The following is a 19,115-nucleotide window of genomic DNA, read 5'->3' on the forward strand; positions in this document are numbered from 1 at the left end:
GTTTTACGATGTAATCGCTGGCTTTCAACGTTACATTGCAGATCGGGAAAGTTAATTTCAACCTAAAGCTCTTGTTACGTCATATTACATGACTGTGAAACGCGTTTGAATATATATTAATGAACAACTTTCGATCTATGAAAATATAAAATGTGTTTATCAAATGACTTAAGTTATTTTATCGTCTCTTTAGTTCATGCATTATTTTGTATTTCGCAACAGTGCCAGGGGCATCTCCGTACGTGTCGGTTGCTGTTGGTGTGGTGCTGGCTGTGCTGCTCTCTGCTGGAGCTGCTGTTGTTGCAGTGGTGGGCTATAGAAGAAGGAAGCTCAATGCAGGTCATTGGCACCACCCACCACTCTACAACCAAATAGCATTCCTCACACTGAACCCCAATCACCCAACACATGTTGTGTAGCTCCCTTAAGGGTCACTACAACCGCATGTCATTTAATTCATGGAGGAGGGGGTTACCCTCTGGCTGGGATCGCTGTTGATGTCGGCATTGCTGCTGTGTCTCTATGTGTGGCCGTCAGCCTTGTGTGCTACACACAGCAACACTCGTGCAGGTGTGAGACCATCCACACGCCACTGCCAGCCATGCCTCCTCCTAGCAGGGGAAACAGCTCTCGTTTATTATGACCCAGCCGAGAGCCTCTTGAGAAGATGCCATTGAGACGCGTGTACACTGTCTAGGTGTAAATGTTGGTAAACATTTTAAGAGTCCTGGGCAATGGAAGAAAACGGAATATTAAAAATGCGTGCCAGAATAAAATGAAACGTTTGGTATTCAAAATAAATTCAGTAGCGTGTGCTGTCCACCACAGTTTTAATAGCACGTGGTCTGTGTGTTCAAAGAGGTAAACCACACCTTTTGTTTTGACAAGTATATTTATTGTTTGTGGAAATAACACTCGTTCAGTTTGGCTAGCGAGACAAAATGTTCACCCTTGGTTTAAATTCGATTCAATTAAAGACACTATTTCATATTCTTAGCAGAGTCTCAGGCAGAGCAAGAAAGTGCTTATCAAGCATTGAACTTGCAATCGATGATGATGGTTGGTAAGTTTCCGCATTTATGCGGCACTCTTTTTCACCCATATGCAACACACAATTACTTCACAGTGGTCAGACATCCCTTCGTCTTGAGACTCTGGTTTCCCAGGATACATAAATGGCGTAACAACTTCAATGTCCTTTGATCTATACGCTTTGTACCATTAAAGGTTCACAGTTGTGTTTAAACGTCAGATTTAATGAAATCATACACATGAAATTTGAAGATTTCGTGATAACTACATTGAATGGACAGTTCATGAAGTTGACAGTGAAGCACAGGCAACGTAGTGCAGGCAACAGAGCCAAAACAAGAACACGTGTTGTGACCAAAGGCATCGCATTGATGCCTTGGCCTCGTCGCGTTCGCGAATGGGTCGAGAGGAGTGGCATCGCCGTGAAGTCCACAGTGGAGATTTTGTTTCACGACAGGCCCTGATCCACAGCGAGGAAGCGACTATGAAGTGCCGGAATCGCCATCGGTGACCAACAATGGTAGCTGTCACTTGTTCACAAGTCGCTATGTCACGCACTTTGTGACGACGAGGATGTCTGCTCTCACGTAACGCTTGCGATCGTCAACTGAAGTCAGATGGCGCCTATGAATAACAATGTATAAATTGAAATGTATACATTACGACGAATTAATTACAACGTATAAATTACAAGGTGTAATTGACATTTTATAAATCACAACGTATAAATTACTACCTAGAAATCACAACGTATAAATTACTACCTATAAATCACAACGTATAAATTACTACCTAGAAATCACAACGTATAAATTACTACCTAGAAATCACAACGTATAAATTACTACCTAGAAATCACAACGTATAAATTACTACCTAGAATTCACAACCTATAAATTACTACCTAGATATCACAACGTATAAATTACTACCTATTAATCACAACGTATAAATTACTACCTATGAATCACAACCTATAAATTACTACCTATAAATCACAACGTATAAATTACTACCTAGAAATCACAACGTATAAATTACTACCTATTAATCACAACGTATAAATTACTACTTATGAATCACAACCTATAAATTACTACCTATTAATCACAACGTATAAATTACTACCTATAAATCACAACGTATAAATTACTACCTAGAATTCACAACGTATAAATTACTACCTATAAATCACAACGTATAAATTACTACCTATAAATCACAACCTATAAATTACTACCTATAAATCACAACGTATAAATTGCTACCTAGAAATCACAACGTATAAATTACTACCTAGAAATCACAACCTATAAATTACTACCTAGAATTCACAACCTATAAATTACTACCTAGAAATCACAACGTATAAATTACTACCTATTAATCACAACGTATAAATTACTACCTATGAATCACAACCTATAAATTACTACCTATAAATCACAACGTATAAATTACTACCTAGAAATCACAACGTATAAATTACTACCTATGAATCACAACGTATAAATTACTACCTATAAATCACTACGTATAAATTACTACCTATAAATCACAACGTATAAATTACTACCTAGAATTCACAACGTATAAATTACTACCTAGAAATCACAACGTATAAATTACGACCTATGAATCACAACATATAAATTACGACCTAGAAATCACAACGTATAAATTACTACCTATGAATCACAACCTATAAATTACTACCTATAAATCACAACGTATAAATTACTACCTAGAAATCACAACGTATAAATTACTACCTATGAATCACAACGTATAAATTACTACCTATAAATCACTACGTATAAATTACTACCTATAAATCACAACGTATAAATTACTACCTAGAATTCACAACGTATAAATTACTACCTAGAAATCACAACGTATAAATTACGACCTATGAATCACAACATATAAATTACGACCTAGAAATCACAACGTATAAATTACTACCTATGAATCACAACCTATAAATTACTACCTATAAATCACAACGTATAAATTACTACCTAGAAATCACAACGTATAAATTACTACTTATGAATCACAACGTATAAATTACTACCTATAAATCACTACGTATAAATTACTACCTATAAATCACAACGTATAAATTACTACCTAGAATTCACAACGTATAAATTACTACCTAGAAATCACAACGTATAAATTACGACCTATAAATCACAACATATAAATTACGACCTAGAAATCACAACGTATAAATTACTACCTAGAATTCACAACGTATGAATTACTACCTATAAATCACAACGTATAAATTGCTACCTATAAATCACAACGTATAAATTACTACCTATAAATCACAACGTATAAATTACTACCTAGAATTCACAACGTATAAATTACTACCTAGAAATCACAACGTATAAATTACTACCTAGAATTCACAACGTATAAATTACTACCTATAAATCACAACCTATAAATTACTACCTATAAATCACAACGTATAAATTACTACCTATAAATCACAACGTATAAATTACTACCTATAAACTACAACGTATAAATTACTACCTATAAATCACAACGTATAAATTACTACCTATAAATCACAACCTATAAATTACTACCTAGAAATCACAACGTATAAATTACTACCTAGAAATCACAACGTATAAATTACTACCTATAAACTACAACGTATAAATTACTACCTATAAACTACAACGTATAAATTACTACCTAGAATTCACAACGTATAAATTACTACCTAGAATTCACAACGTATAAATTACTACCTATAAATCACAACGTATAAATTACTACCTATAAATCACAACGTATAAATTACTACCTATAAATCACAACCTATAAATGACGACGTCAACAACTTGCTGTCAGATGCCCCCCGGCAGGAGCGCGAAGGCCACTACCAAGCCCTCAAGCTGCAGCGAAAGGAGGCAGAAGGTAGAGGGCGCACGAGACGACCTGCAGAGAGCGACACGTGGCCCCACGTCACCTTGGCCATCGACCACAACATTGCCAGCGCCAGGCGCTGCAATTTTGCTGAACTTATTGAGAGTCCAAGGCACACGTCCACTGATTTAATCCATCCACTTCAATGGACTTTATTTGCTTGTGCTGTTAATCTATTTTTGATCGTGTTCTTTGGTAATAGTAACGTTGTCGATGCTGGAATGTAAACTCTTATTCTGTCTGTCACAGACGATTATGACAATCTTAACGTACGACGCGAGGACGACACGGGCCTTGTGAGTACAGTTTATTTGTCTGGGGTTATTTTGATTGTTCTATGACATTAACACAACTCGCAGAGTTTAAATCACACCATGCAAACAATTCAACAACTTAAAATATAACAATAAAAATACTTGCCGACGAAAATGGAACTGAGATCACAAACCGGCGTCTCGTAATGCTGTTCTGTAATGCACAGCTGGGATTACGTTCCCATTGCCACGAGGGACACTATGGTATGTTTACAACTCAGTTGACTGTCATTCACTTGGCAAGGCCAAAGCAATGACAAAGTCGAACGTTGTCTCATTGCTGTGTTTGTACCGCGCGCTGTGCCTCATTGTTGCCGCTAGGGGGCCCTGGCCACTCGTGCCCGTGAGGCGCCGTCTGGGCTCCCAGCCCCAGATGTGGCCCTCGGGAACGGCGTCCGTCGCTCGCATCTCCAGGGGATCTCGGCTGCATCTTCCGGACCCAGCTTTAGTTTTCGTTGAGCACACAAGTGGTTTGTAGAGGCCACAGGGTGTTTCAAAGGCAGTGGCTTGCTCGTGGCTCTTGATGTGAAGCGGTGAGGGGGGGGAGGGGACACGAAAACCACAACCGCTTAGCCCACTTACAGGTGACACGTGCAGGTGCAGCATCAGCCGCCATGGAGTCTCTGCCAAAGACAATATCTACATCAGGGCCACGTCGGAACATCGAAAGGAATGTTTGCCACAAGGCCAGCGTGCATTTTTTAAAATCTTGCTGTTCTAGATGTTTTCCCACTTAAAATGGCCCTGGTTTCTTACGTCAACATTTTCCACCCTACGAGGTCGCCTCCTTCACCTTGACACATCTGTGCTTGCTCACGTCTCCCCTGTGTGTGCGGGGCGCCGCGGTGGCGAGATGTTAACTGCCTCGCCTGGTATGCGGGAGGTCGTGGGTTCCACCCTGACGCCTGCTGTATATTTGGAGTGTGCGTGTCTCTCTCCCCGTTGTCGCGTGGAGTTCCCCTCCATATTTAGAAACATGCTTTTAGAGTATGTGGCCGCTGTACATTTCCACATGATGAGCCGCTTCGTTGAGCTATAATTTGTGTTCAGGTTGCCCATGAAAAAGAGCTATCTAGCACAGTGGGCCTTACCTGGTAAAATAAAAAAAAATTGTTTGTGAATAAAAATATTTCAGTTTTTGTGTGGGCAGTGCCAGTGCAGTTCTCTCCTGTGTCCGTGTAGGTCATAGACACGGAGCACTCCGTGCAGCCACTTCGCTGGCAGCAGCTGCTGCTGCTACCCACAAGTGGGCACAGGGATGGCGTGGTCAGCAGTAATGCCAACTGCTTGAAGCGGAAAGTCGCCAAACGAACCTCACACAACCGCTAGATGTCCTTCTAAAGTCATTGAATATGTCACTAGACCATTTGCCAAGTATTTAAGATCGACAACTGATACAGAAATATTCGATACATTGCTGGAATTGCTCTTAAACCTGTCGAATGCCGTCATCCCAGAAAGTCACATATCACTTTAGCAAAATATTTCACTCAGGGAAGCTCGTAGCACATTCACCGTTTTAGAGCAGTGCTTCGTGGTTCGAATCCACTGGCTGCCCTGATTATAACTGTGAGTGATTCACATTGGACGTCAACGATTCCTTCACATTCGCTGGAGTCGGCCATTATGTAACTGATTTCAGGATCAAAACTCAAAATTACAAAAAAATGACTCAACAAATAACTCGATTAATATTGTAGGTAGTGATCATCGCTCCCTGCAGGCAGATTAATGTCCCAACACTCTTGCAAAGGAGATGCGACTGGGGTCTGAGTTCTCACCAGGTTAATACAAATAAACCTGATCTTTACTCTTTGGTTCTTTCGGTAAAGTCACGTGGGTATAAAATACAATAAAAATCTGATCTTACAAAATATCTGAGTTGGCAAGACTGGTGGTCAACCGCACCGTCGCGACATTCCGACATGTAGAGCCAATCACTGCACCGAATGTAATGTGATGACAATATTCACCTGCCTTGTCCCTATAAAAAAAATCAGCAATTCTCAACCGGTGTTCCGCGGACCCCTGGTGGTCGGTGATGCTACTGCAGGGGGTTCGCGGAAAATAAAGACAGCAGCATCCTCACCGAGGAAATTTCAAATAGCTCGTGGCATGCGGTGGTCCGCGAAATGCTTGGAAGTTGAAAAGGGGTCCGCACGCTGGAAAATGTTGGGAACCGCTGTATTCAGTTAAACATTTTATCAATGTTATTTATATTAAAGTGTACAAATTCGCGTCTACTAATCGTCAAGTTACTAATTATAAAATGTTGCCTGCCGATGTAAGTATGTAACTCGTCAACCATGGGATGTAATAGTAGAGTAGAATAGGCATCACAGTATACCCGTGGTTGCCATCTGTGCCATTATTTGTCTTTGTACATCTGTGCTGGATAGCACTGCTGCCCTGAAACCTGTTTGGCCCAGGTGACGCTTGTAATGGAGACTTGATGTGTCAGCGGAGTCTTGCCTGGCCAAGTGAAGTTGATGAGGATAATGATAATTAATCAAACTTTCAATATTTCAATTGGATTGTTTTGTACTTTTATAGCGACAGAATTGCTTGTTTGATACTGCTAACAAGTCGCTTTTCCTTCTGCTGTACCTTAACAAGCCATAGATACCGTACCATGATTTTCAAATGTTTGCAAGACAAGTTATTGACCTTGCTACTCCTGCTTGTCCTTAGTGGCAGGTTTGGTACCACACTGACTGCTGGGAAACCTCCTGCTGGGTAGAGTCGCGTTTGACCGTCACGCAGGAGAGTAAAGTTGAAACGTCATTCTGGACGTTAATTTGTTTGCATGCAAAATGTTCGTGCATAGCAAATGTATATATTTTTATACTAATACCCGCAGTCTAGTGTATGCATTAACCACACCATAATGATGAAATATTCTTCAAGGTTTTTGCTATGCAAGTAGAATAGTGACTGCCTGTTGTGTGTAAGATAAGGCTGCATGGGATATATGTGTGGCACCATGGGGAAACACAAGGGAAGGGAAGTAATTACCCTGCCCATTCCTGTTCGTGATATTTTTTTTGTTCATTAAAGTTGACATTACATCTTGATTTAAAGATTTCGTGACTGCAGGGATTCATATTCTTGATTCTTTCGGTAAAGTCACGTAGAAGGGAAACAATAAAATAATAAAAATATAAAACAATACAATTCTCACGACGTTTCGACTACAACACAAGCAATCGTCATCTGGTGTGAAAACCACAGCAAGAAAATTTTCTTGCTGTGGTTTTCACACGCAAGAAAATTGCTTGTTTTGCAGTCGAAACTTCGTGAGAATTGTATTGTTTTATATTTTTATTATTTTATTGTTTCCCTTCTACGTATCTTTACCGAAAGAACCAAGAATATGAAGTTGACATTGTGAAATGACCACTGTACACGCATGTACCAAACATGACAACGTGAAGCAGAGATGGCTGCGATGAAAGTGTTCAACTTTTATTTTGGTAGAAACCATCGAACGGGCCATGCCTCATCATTACAGAAGTGTAACATTATGGTCTAAAAGTAAACATTCACCTGTCAATGTGATATGGCACGTGTGCCTTTATCGTAACACGTGGGATTGAATTTTACACCACGTGACGCCATTTGACAATATTGAGTAATTAACACATAATTGTAAGTATCCACGAGTAATGATCTGGTTTTTGAAGTGAGAAATCCCACCCCAGTGTCCCACAGCTGGCTCTGTGGTGGCTGCTGCTATTGAAATGGATCCAACGAGGAGCAGCATCACCTGAGCCTTGGGTCAAACAGCAGCAAACAGCGTCCAGAGACGGGCTCTGACCTCATGACCAAGGAGGCAAATGCTACACGGGTTGAGACGTCCATTGTTGAGACTCTTCGACTTGTATGAATGAGCGATACACTTTTTCCAAATGCTGTGCAGTTACTTTTCTGGAGCCGAGTATTTCCATGTAACATTGTTTTAGTTCGGTGACGTTATTTGCTTGATTTAAACTAATGTTTTGAGTGTCAACTTTCCAGTTTGAAGATGGTTTTGTGCATATTTAACATTCAAAATATAGGAATAATCTGTTAATGTTCGTAATCTTTCAGTTGTGTTTAAAAGCAGAAGTAACAAAGTGTCCTGTGCTCTTCACACGGAATGCGATATAATGATAAATCATCCTGGCTTGGGCATTAAATATCAAGACGTGAAAACAAAACGCATGGCTATTTAAATAATCATCAGGAATTTCCAGCTGTGATTAGTGTCTCTCTGAATCGGAGTTTGCCACTATAAATTCAACAGTTGTAACAGAGTCTTATTGTGTGAATGGGTTTTTACCTTGCAAAACAAGGACGGGTATTGTATTTGATACAAACGAAATCTATATTTTTATGCGGTTATATTGTTCAACTTGATGTTGTAAAACAAGTTGTAATTCTGCTTTGCTGTACTTAATAAACCCAAATGACAAGCAATGGAACTTGTTCCATATTCCTGCAGTTCTCTTTACCAGCGAACCATCACGTCATCCCTGTTCTGACTCAGATGGAGGACACGCACAATAGTCGCAACAGTGACCATGTTAGCTGGGAGAAGGGCCGGTTTTAGATGTCTTTACCCCCGGAACACCGGATCAGAGAAGACCTCCCTCCCCTTCTGACATTAAAACAACGTAAGACATAACACTTAATGAAGCTAGTATTGGTTATGTTATTCTTGTTAAAACAATTATACAGAATTAATAAAGTCATATTTCTGAATACAGATTTTGTTTGTTATATTTATTTGGCCTCTGGCGTTTTGGAGGCTGGACAGATGTCCCATTTATCTGCCCGCTGATGGGGCCCTGCAGCACTCTTGAGCCTTTGGTCAAATCTGTAAGTATCCACGAGAAATAATCTTGTTTTTGCAGTGAGAAATTCCACCCCAGTGTCCCACAGTTGGCTCTGTGGTGGCTGCTGCTATTGGAATGGATCCAACGAGGAGCAGCATCACCTGAGCCTTGGGTCAAACAGCAGCGAGCCGCGTCCAGGCAGGGCCTCCGACTTCATGGCCAGGGAGCCGCAGGGCGCATGGACGCACACCACCAGACTTGACGTGCACGGACTCGAATTGAACATGCATGTTCCAAATGGCGTCAGGTGACTCTTCTATACCTAACCACGTTCATGGTCATTAATGTTAATTCGTATTTAATTTAGGTCAATAAATTACTTTTTGAGCACGATAACAGTTGTAACATTTCTTTTTTTATTCGGCGCTGAAACAGTAAACGGAAGCGTGACGATGAAGTCGTGCTATAGAGAGAGGCTGGGGTTTGGTGTGGGAGCTGTGGTTGGAAGTGAAACCTCAGCGAGCTGTGGGTGGGATGTCGCCACACTTCAACTGAAGGCGGCAGCAGGAGCGACATAAAACGTGGTGCGTGCTGAGAACTGAGCAGACGGCGCCGTGGCTCTGAGCCATGGACACGGAGACGAGGAGGCGTGCGGTGTGGATGAGTGTTGTCATCTGCATCTTGTCCCGCATCAGTGAGTTATTGTTCGCGTGCTGTTATACACCACACTGTGTATACGTACAGTATGTACGTTCAACTTGTTGCTCACCGTACATTTCAAAACCGTACCGTAGTGTTCAACACTTTATAATTTTGCCGTTTTGTCGTTTCACTTTTGAAGCGAGTGTTCATTTACAGGCATCCCCCAGAGAGTATTTTGTTGCTGTGGGACAGGAAGTCACCTTGACGTGTGACAGAAACACTCCAGGATGGTCACAGTACGACAATCCCAATATCAGCTCTATCACCTGGAGGCGGCGTGGGGAAGGCAGTGGAGCACCCGATATGGATTTAACAAACTCACGAGATTTCAGGAAAACAGTCATTAAGGATGTTGATCAACATCGAGTTTCTATCCGAATCGCAAATGTGCAGCACAGTGACGCTGGGGTTTACCGTTGCCTGGTTAAAAGCGAAGTTGGAACAGAGAGTCCCATGATGGAAATTATCACAATGGAAGGTAAGGAAATGTGTTACACTATATTGCACAAGCACCCTTCCTGTATGTATGATTATTTGTCGTACATTTTTAATGGTGATATTATTTCATCACATTGTACCCGTGAAGAACAAGTTGTGGTGTAAACGCTGCAAAGAGTTTACACGAGGGTGATGCGTGGCGCTGGTACTGCACGTGAGGAGCCATTCCACTGCAATGCCACCGGCAGATTGTCCTCGCTGCCTCACGTCCTCTGCCTCACCGTTGCACTGCGACTCGTGGAGGTGACACGGCACAGACTTCCTATCGCTCCCACAGTGGCATTGCACCCAGAGTCCTGTGCGGTGCTCTCCTAGCGAAGCCGCGCGTTTACTTGCAGGAGTGTCAGTGTCACAGGTGACGTTGGTACTGATGCAGGCCCCTCACACCGACCACTGTCACACAGCCCGTCAGGTCTCTGTGGTGATCGGGGACCGGTTAGGAGTCGCCCAGACTCGCTGAGTGTCGCTGCTGTGGTCTCGCCCACAAGAGGAGTAGTGGAGGAGTCTGGAGCACGGAGTCACCGCTGATGTCTGAGTTTGGTTTACTGCTTTTGCTTTCTGTAGTTTCAGCAAACCCATCCAGCGTCGTGAGTGAAGGAGAGACTGTCACATTGACGTGTCACATCTCAAACAGTGCCTATGTACAAAGTATTGTTTGGACTCACGGTGGCACTGAGATGAACCCACGCAATTCTGTGCTGACATTACACAAAATCAAACGATGTCAAGAGGGAGCATGGACATGTGGTGTCAAAACCCAAACTGACCAAGCCTCTGCTTCTCACGATTTGACAGTCTCATCACAGAGTAAGTGAATTCAGAAATGAAGCCCTCGGTGAATTTTATTTCACACCGTGATTTTTTTTCAAATGTATGCTTAGTTTGTATTACCAATGCAATCAGTATATTATAAATGTGTTGAATATGACGTATGTGATGCATCCCTTGTGGAGTTGTAATAAATAAACGTATTAAAATTGTGAAATATTTTTTGTTATTTAAATGTTTGAAGTGTAATAATTGATCTCTTTTGTTATATTTTTGTAGATGTTTGTGATGTAAAGGCACCTGCTCCCAGAAAGTATTTCGTTTCTGTGGGCCAGACGGTCATTTTGCCATGCGTTGAAGATGATCCAGAATTTAAATGGAAAGATCACCCTTCCTCTGACCTGGCTCTGACCTGGCGATGGGAGAGGCAGGGTAGTGGTAGCGAAACGATTGTCCAGTATCCTAAGCAAACTGGTCAACGGTATGGAGATGTATGGAAAAATACCGCTATACCACTGGTTTCCAGAATAACGACATTGAAGTCTAATTTTGACAAAGACAACTTCTCTATTCAAATCTCAAAAGTGCAACACAGTGATGCTGGGCTCTACATTTGCCACTTTGCTGGCTACTTTAGAACAAGCAGCTTAACAAGAGAACTGATCACAATGCAAGGTAAATCATATTTTACTTTTTTGCACAAGCATATGCACTTCAATATAAAAGAGGAATACATTTAATGATTTATTGCGTAAGATTTTTTAAATTAATAGTCCGTGAATGTAAACTGCTACCAATTATATTCTTGGTTCTTTCGGTGAGAATTTTATTGCGATAATTGTATTGTTTTATATTTTTATTATTTTATTGTTTCCCTTCTACGTGACTTTACCGAAAGAACCAAGAATATGAATCCCTGCAGTCACGAAAGCTTTAAATACAAAATGCTACCAATTATATGACAGTATTAATGTTGATGGCTGTATTGAGTTTGCTCAATCATAAAACATACTGCTGCTATTGCACATTATTAATTCTTCCAACGTGATAGCACCGCACGTCCGAGGAATCTCACGAGACTGACGATTGTTCCACGATCCATGGAGATGGCAACCCAGGCTTCCCATCACACTGCACTGGCGTCACATCCACAGCCATCGGCCATGACATTCTGCCTGTGGTGTAGTGCAGCCACATGTTTGCCGGCACATCTCTGAACAGAAGAGTCTGCTGCTGATGCCGACCCATCGTACTCACATGGACAGAGCTCTGTGGTGATGGGGGACCGGTTAGGAGTCGCCCAGACTCGCTGAGCGTCACTGCTGTGGTCTCGCCCACAAGAGGAGTAGTGGAGGAGTCTGGAGCACGGAGTCACTGCTGATGTCTGAGTTTGTTTTACTGCTTTTGCTTTCTGTAGTTTCAGCAAACCCATCCAGCGTCATGAGTGAAGGAGAGACTGTCACATTGACGTGTCACATCTCAAACAGTGCCTATGTACAAAGTATTGTTTGGACTCACGGTGGCACTGAGATGAACCCACGCAATTCTGTGCTGACATTACACAAAGTCAAAAGATGTCAAGAGGGAGCATGGACATGTGGTGTCAAAAACCAAACTGACCAAGCCTCTGCTTCTCACCATTTGACAGTCTCATCACAGAGTAAGTGAATTCAGAAATGAAGCCCTCGGTGAATTTAATTTCACACCGTGATTTTTTAAAATGTATGCTTAGTTTGTATTACCAATGCAATCAGTATATTATAAATGTGTTGAATATGACGTATGTGATGCATCCCTTGTGGAGTTGTAATAAATTAAAGTATTAAAATTGTCAAATATTTTTTGTTATATCAATGTTTGAAGTGTAATAATTTATCTCTTTTGTTATATTTTTGTAGATGTTTGTGATGTAAAGGCACCTGCTCCCAGAAAGTATTTTGTTTCTGTGGGCCAGTCGGTCATTTTGCAATGTGTTGAAGATGATCCAGAATTTAAATGGAAAGATCACCCTTCCTCTGACCTGGCTCTGACCTGGCGATGGGAGAGGCAGGGTAGTGGTAGCGAAACGATTGTCCAGTATCCTAAGCAAACTGGTCAACGGTATGGAGATGTATGGAAAAATACCGCTATACCACTGGTTTCCAGAATAATGGCATTGAAGTCTTATTTTGACAAAGACAACTTCTCTATTCAAATCTCAAAAGTGCAATACAGTGATGCTGGGCTCTACATTTGCCACTTTACTGGCTACTTTAGAACAAGCAGCTTAACAAGAGAACTGATCACAATGCAAGGTAAATTATATTTTACTTTTTGCACAAGCATATGCACTTCAATATAAAAGTGGAATACATTTAATTATTTATTGTGTAAGATTATTTTTTATTAATAGTCTGTGAAGGTAAACTGCTACCAATCATATTAAAGTATTCATGTTGATGGCTGTAATGAGTTTGCTCAATCATAAAACATACTGCTGCTATTGCACATTATGAATTCTTCCAACGTGATAGCACCGCACGTCCGAGGAATCTCACGAGACTGACGATTGCCCCACGATCCATGGAAATGGCAACCCAGGCTTCCCATCACACTGCATTGGCGTCACATCCACAGCCATCGCCCATGACATTCTGCCTGTGGTGTACTGCAGCCACATGTTTGCCGACACATCTCTGAACAGGAGAGTCTGCTGCTGATGCCGACCCATCGTACTCACATGGACAGAGCTCGGTGGTGATGGGGGACCGGTTAGGAGTCGCCCAGACTCGCTGAGTGTCTCTGCTGTGGTCTCGCCCACAAGAGGAGTAGTGGAGTAGTCTGGAGCACGGAGTCACTGCTGATGTCTGAGTTTGTTTTACTGCTTTTGCTTTCTGTAGTTTCAGCAAACCCATCCAGCGTCGTGAGTGAAGGAGAGACTGTCACATTGACGTGTCACATCTCAAACAGTGCCTATGTACAAAGTATTGTTTGGACTCATGGTGGCACTGAGATGAACCCACGCCATTCTGTGCTGACATTACACAAAATCAAACGATGTCAAGAGGGAGCATGGACATGTGGTGTCAAACCCCAAACTGACCAAGCCTCTGCTTCTCACGATTTGACAGTCTCATCACAGAGTAAGTGAATTCAGAAATGAAGCCCTCGGTGAATTTAATTTCACACCGTGATTTTTTAAAATGTATGCTTAGTTTGTATTACCAATGCAATCAGTATATTATAAATGTGTTGAATATGACGTATGTGATGCATCCCTTGTGGAGTTGTAATAAATTAAAGTATTAAAATTGTCAAATATTTTTTGTTATATCAATGTTTGAAGTGTAATAATTTATCTCTTTTGTTATATTTTTGTAGATGTTTGTGATGTAAAGGCACCTGCTCCCAGAAAGTATTTTGTTTCTGTGGGCCAGTCGGTCATTTTGCAATGTGTTGAAGATGATCCAGAATTTAAATGGAAAGATCACCCTTCCTCTGACCTGGCTCTGACCTGGCGATGGGAGAGGCAGGGTAGTGGTAGCGAAACGATTGTCCAGTATCCTAAGCAAACTGGTCAACGGTATGGAGATGTATGGAAAAATACCGCTATACCACTGGTTTCCAGAATAACGGCATTGAAGTCTTATTTTGACAAAGACAACTTCTCTATTCAAATCTCAAAAGTGCAATACAGTGATGCTGGGCTCTACATTTGCCACTTTACTGGCTACTTTAGAACAAGCAGCTTAACAAGAGAACTGATCACAATGCAAGGTAAATTATATTTTACTTTTTGCACACGCATATGCACTTCAATATAAAAGTGGAATACATTTAATTATTTATTGTGTAAGATTATTTTTTATTAATAGTCTGTGAAGGTAAACTGCTACCAATCATATTAAAGTATTCATGTTGATGGCTGTAATGAGTTTGCTCAATCATAAAACATACTGCTGCTATTGCACATTATGAATTCTTCCAACGTGATAGCACCGCACGTCCGAGGAATCTCACGAGACTGACGATTGCCCCACGATCCATGGAAATGGCACCCCAGGCTTCCCATCACACTGCATTGGCGTCACATCCACAGCCATCGCCCATGACATTCTGCCTGTGGTGTACTGCAGCCACATGTTTGCCGACACATCTCTGAACAGGAGAGTCTGCTGCTGATGCCGACCCATCGTACTCACATGGACAGAGCTCTGTGGTGATGGGGGACCGGTTAGGAGTCGCCCAGACTCGCTGAGTGTCTCTGCTGTGGTCTCGCCCACAAGAGGAGTAGTGGAGTAGTCTGGAGCACGGAGTCACTGCTGATGTCTGAGTTTGTTTTACTGCTTTTGCTTTCTGTAGTTTCAGCAAACCCATCCAGCGTCGTGAGTGAAGGAGAGACTGTCACATTGACGTGTCACATCTCAAACAGTGCCTATGTACAAAGTATTGTTTGGACTCATGGTGGCACTGAGATGAACCCACGCCATTCTGTGCTGACATTACACAAAATCAAACGATGTCAAGAGGGAGCATGGACATGTGGTGTCAAACCCCAAACTGACCAAGCCTCTGCTTCTCACGATTTGACAGTCTCATCACAGAGTAAGTGAATTCAGAAATGAAGCCCTCGGTGAATTTAATTTCACACCGTGATTTTTTAAAATGTATGCTTAGTTTGTATTACCAATGCAATCAGTATATTATAAATGTGTTGAATATGACGTATGTGATGCATCCCTTGTGGAGTTGTAATAAATTAAAGTATTAAAATTGTCAAATATTTTTTGTTATATCAATGTTTGAAGTGTAATAATTTATCTCTTTTGTTATATTTTTGTAGATGTTTGTGATGTAAAGGCACCTGCTCCCAGAAAGTATTTTGTTTCTGTGGGCCAGTCGGTCATTTTGCAATGTGTTGAAGATGATCCAGAATTTAAATGGAAAGATCACCCTTCCTCTGACCTGGCTCTGACCTGGCGATGGGAGAGGCAGGGTAGTGGTAGCGAAACGATTGTCCAGTATCCTAAGCAAACTGGTCAACGGTATGGAGATGTATGGAAAAATACCGCTATACCACTGGTTTCCAGAATAACGGCATTGAAGTCTTATTTTGACAAAGACAACTTCTCTATTCAAATCTCAAAAGTGCAATACAGTGATGCTGGGCTCTACATTTGCCACTTTACTGGCTACTTTAGAACAAGCAGCTTAACAAGAGAACTGATCACAATGCAAGGTAAATTATATTTTACTTTTTGCACAAGCATATGCACTTCAATATAAAAGTGGAATACATTTAATTATTTATTGTGTAAGATTATTTTTTATTAATAGTCTGTGAAGGTAAACTGCTACCAATCATATTAAAGTATTCATGTTGATGGCTGTAATGAGTTTGCTCAATCATAAAACATACTGCTGCTATTGCACATTATGAATTCTTCCAACGTGATAGCACCGCACGTCCGAGGAATCTCACGAGACTGACGATTGCCCCACGATCCATGGAAATGGCACCCCAGGCTTCCCATCACACTGCATTGGCGTCACATCCACAGCCATCGCCCATGACATTCTGCCTGTGGTGTACTGCAGCCACATGTTTGCCGACACATCTCTGAACAGGAGAGTCTGCTGCTGATGCCGACCCATCGTACTCACATGGACAGAGCTCTGTGGTGATGGGGGACCGGTTAGGAGTCGCCCAGACTCGCTGAGTGTCTCTGCTGTGGTCTCGCCCACAAGAGGAGTAGTGGAGTAGTCTGGAGCACGGAGTCACTGCTGATGTCTGAGTTTGTTTTACTGCTTTTGCTTTCTTTAGTTTCAGCAAACCCATCCCGCTCTGTGACAGAAGGGGAGACTGTCACATTGACCTGTCTCATATCAAACAGTGGCTATAGAACAGGTCTGGTTTGGTATCATGGTCAAATTTACATTTCACAAGGCAATCAGCTGACACTGAACAAAGTAAAACGATCTCAACAGGGAGAATGGAAATGTTTTCTATATCACCAGCACCACAGTCGCTTTGCCTCGTACACACTGGAGTTAACATCAACTGGTAAGTCTCCTGTTAAATGTATTTAAATGTAATGTGATTACCTGACGTGTCGAGTTATTACATTGAATTTTAATCTGTCAAATGTAACCGTTACATATTTTCATGCAGTAAATGTTTTGATAATTACTGTGCATTGGTTAATTTACTGCTGTTTCTTTTATAGGAAGTCATGTTGAGAAGGCACCCGCAGTGCAGAAATATTTCATACACGAGGGTGGGGAGGTCTCTTTGTCATGTGATGAATCTGATCCTGGATTTCAGTGGAAAGATCATTCACAGCGGACACGCGCTGTCACTTGGAAATGGAGATCGCATGATGGCACAACAAAGCGATATGATCAGAACATACAATATCCATCGCAACCGTCTGATTATAAAGATCAGTTTCCTTTAGCATTGTCGAAAGTTACGTTTTCACGTGGTGGGGTTTACACATGTGAGTTTACTGGCTACTATAGGACAGGCACCTTCACAATGGAACTGGTCACAATGAAAGGTACGGTAATATTGAGTCATATAAACTAAATATATTCATAAAAATTGTTACTAATTTCTGTTACAAAAATGTATTAACACGTTTCAGCATGCTATGAAAATGAAATGTCGGACGATATTGTTCATGATTGTGACGTAAATGCCGTAGTGAGTTTATGTTCACGTGAACGATTGTTACTGCTGCTGCACATACAAGCTGTCATTGCTGTAGCATTCAATATTGGATGCGCATCATCTGATTCTCATTGCCCATCATGCCATCGCCCTTGCAGATGAGAGCCTAAGTGTTCCGTCATGTAAACGGTCGTGTCACAACCACATTCACGGGAATATTCCCGTGTTTTTTTACTTGCGGAACTGATATATTTTACAGTTATTGCTTTCCCTAATAAAAGATAAATCATACAATAGATAATGTATAGTGTACTTACCTATGTTTACGAGTAGCGCTGCTGCTGTTAGCCATTCAGACTCCTGCTGTGAGTTCACGTTCACAATCAGGTTTTAGGTCGAGGGATTTGGGATTAGGCAATTCCTGGGCCATTGCTTCTCGTGATCAGTGGACACGTGGTCTCCTCTGCACCCCTTCACCATCCCCACCCTGGAGTCTCTGTGCTCTGCTGCTGTAATCACGATTAGAGGAGCAGTGCAGGAGGGATTCCATGATCTCAACTGCGCTGTGAGGCCTCCAGGCTCATATCTCCTGGAATCTTAGCACAGCTGTGGATTCCACGTGACCAGGGAAAGGCCATGCCTCAAAATTCAGAATGTGTTGTGCTATAGGTCGGGCTGCTGAGTCAATGAGCCGTAAATATGTATTCTTGTTTCGTGTTCTTTAGTTTCATCCAACACATCCGATACCGTGGCAGAAGGAGATAGCATCAGTCTGACCTGCCAGCTCTCTAACGACTCCTATGCACACATGGTCAGATGGATTCACAATGGGATTGAGATCAGCCATCAAAGCAGCCTCGTTTTGGTGAAAGTGAAGGCTGCTCAGAGTGGGTTGTGGAAGTGTTCCCTGAAAAGGGAGAGTGGAGAGATCTCAGAGGTAGCGTACAATTTGAACGTGCAGAAAATTGGTAAGTACACATCTCACCAAACTTCAGTTCCATCATTAAAACACTGCAATCACATACTGAAAATAAATACTCTGATCAAGTGTGTTACGTTTCATCCTATATATATACTGCAGTTATTGCAATCGTTCTAAATTGAAAATGAAATTAATACACATGAAAGAAGACTCTTGCCCTTATCTTTATCCACAAGGTAAGGTATTTATTTCACGACACGGGTCCACACCTTCCATCTCGCTCTCTCTCCTACAATGTCCCGAACTCCGACTCCAACTCCCTCTTTTAACCTCTTCCTGGTTCCGCACCTCGTCGCACTCCGTCTCCACCAATCATCACCTCTCTTACCCCCACCTGGCCTAACCATCCCACCTGACGCTCACCCAACCCTCCAGTTCTTTTCCCTTTTGAA

The 19,115-nt window shown here is 41.7% G+C and overlaps 2 protein-coding genes across 8 annotated transcripts in view; both read left to right on the forward strand.

The window, feature by feature from the left end:
- The window catches only part of LOC116948870 (basement membrane-specific heparan sulfate proteoglycan core protein-like), a 77,124-nt gene that overhangs the window by 12,090 nt on the left and 45,919 nt on the right, over positions 1–19,115 (forward strand). The window contains exons 13-18 of one of the 3 annotated variants that reach the window (XM_076071847.1): positions 223–339; positions 998–1,063; positions 1,490–1,552; positions 3,916–3,981; positions 4,240–4,286; positions 4,626–8,762. The exons of 1 other annotated variant lie outside the window; for it this stretch is intronic. In XM_076071847.1, coding sequence (XP_075927962.1) covers positions 223–339; positions 998–1,063; positions 1,490–1,552; positions 3,916–3,981; positions 4,240–4,286; positions 4,626–4,763 — 497 coding nt within the window. In that variant the 3' untranslated portion in view covers positions 4,764–8,762. Of the gene's footprint in view, positions 1–222; positions 340–997; positions 1,064–1,489; positions 1,553–3,915; positions 4,287–4,625; positions 8,763–19,115 lie in introns of those variants that run through there. One more of the 3 variants, XR_012945963.1, reaches the window with a different exon arrangement.
- The window catches only part of LOC116948871 (basement membrane-specific heparan sulfate proteoglycan core protein-like), a 29,495-nt gene continuing 19,400 nt past the window's right edge, over positions 9,021–19,115 (forward strand). For 2 of the 5 annotated variants that reach the window (XM_076071845.1, XM_076071844.1), the window contains exons 1-13: positions 9,021–9,815; positions 9,963–10,301; positions 10,886–11,128; positions 11,369–11,764; positions 12,507–12,749; positions 12,988–13,383; positions 13,969–14,211; positions 14,450–14,845; positions 15,431–15,673; positions 15,912–16,307; positions 16,893–17,132; positions 17,296–17,628; positions 18,467–18,709. Coding sequence is in view for 1 of the 5 variants with exons in the window: in XM_076071843.1 (XP_075927958.1) it covers positions 9,749–9,815; positions 9,963–10,301; positions 10,886–11,128; positions 11,369–11,764; positions 12,507–12,749; positions 12,988–13,383; positions 13,969–14,211; positions 14,450–14,845; positions 15,431–15,673; positions 15,912–16,307; positions 16,893–17,132; positions 17,296–17,628; positions 18,467–18,709 (3,778 nt within the window). In the remaining 4 variants the exon portion in view is untranslated. The remainder of the gene's footprint in view (positions 9,816–9,962; positions 10,302–10,885; positions 11,129–11,368; positions 11,765–12,506; positions 12,750–12,987; positions 13,384–13,968; positions 14,212–14,449; positions 14,846–15,430; positions 15,674–15,911; positions 16,308–16,892; positions 17,133–17,295; positions 17,629–18,466; positions 18,710–19,115) is intronic. The other 3 variants (XR_012945962.1, XR_012945961.1, XM_076071843.1) reach the window with 3 other exon arrangements.

Source organism: Petromyzon marinus, chromosome 35, assembly GCF_048934315.1.
Source record: "Petromyzon marinus isolate PM22_M1 ecotype Great Lakes invasive population chromosome 35, UKy_Petmar_22M1.pri1.0, whole genome shotgun sequence".
NCBI lineage: Eukaryota > Metazoa > Chordata > Hyperoartia > Petromyzontiformes > Petromyzontidae > Petromyzon > Petromyzon marinus.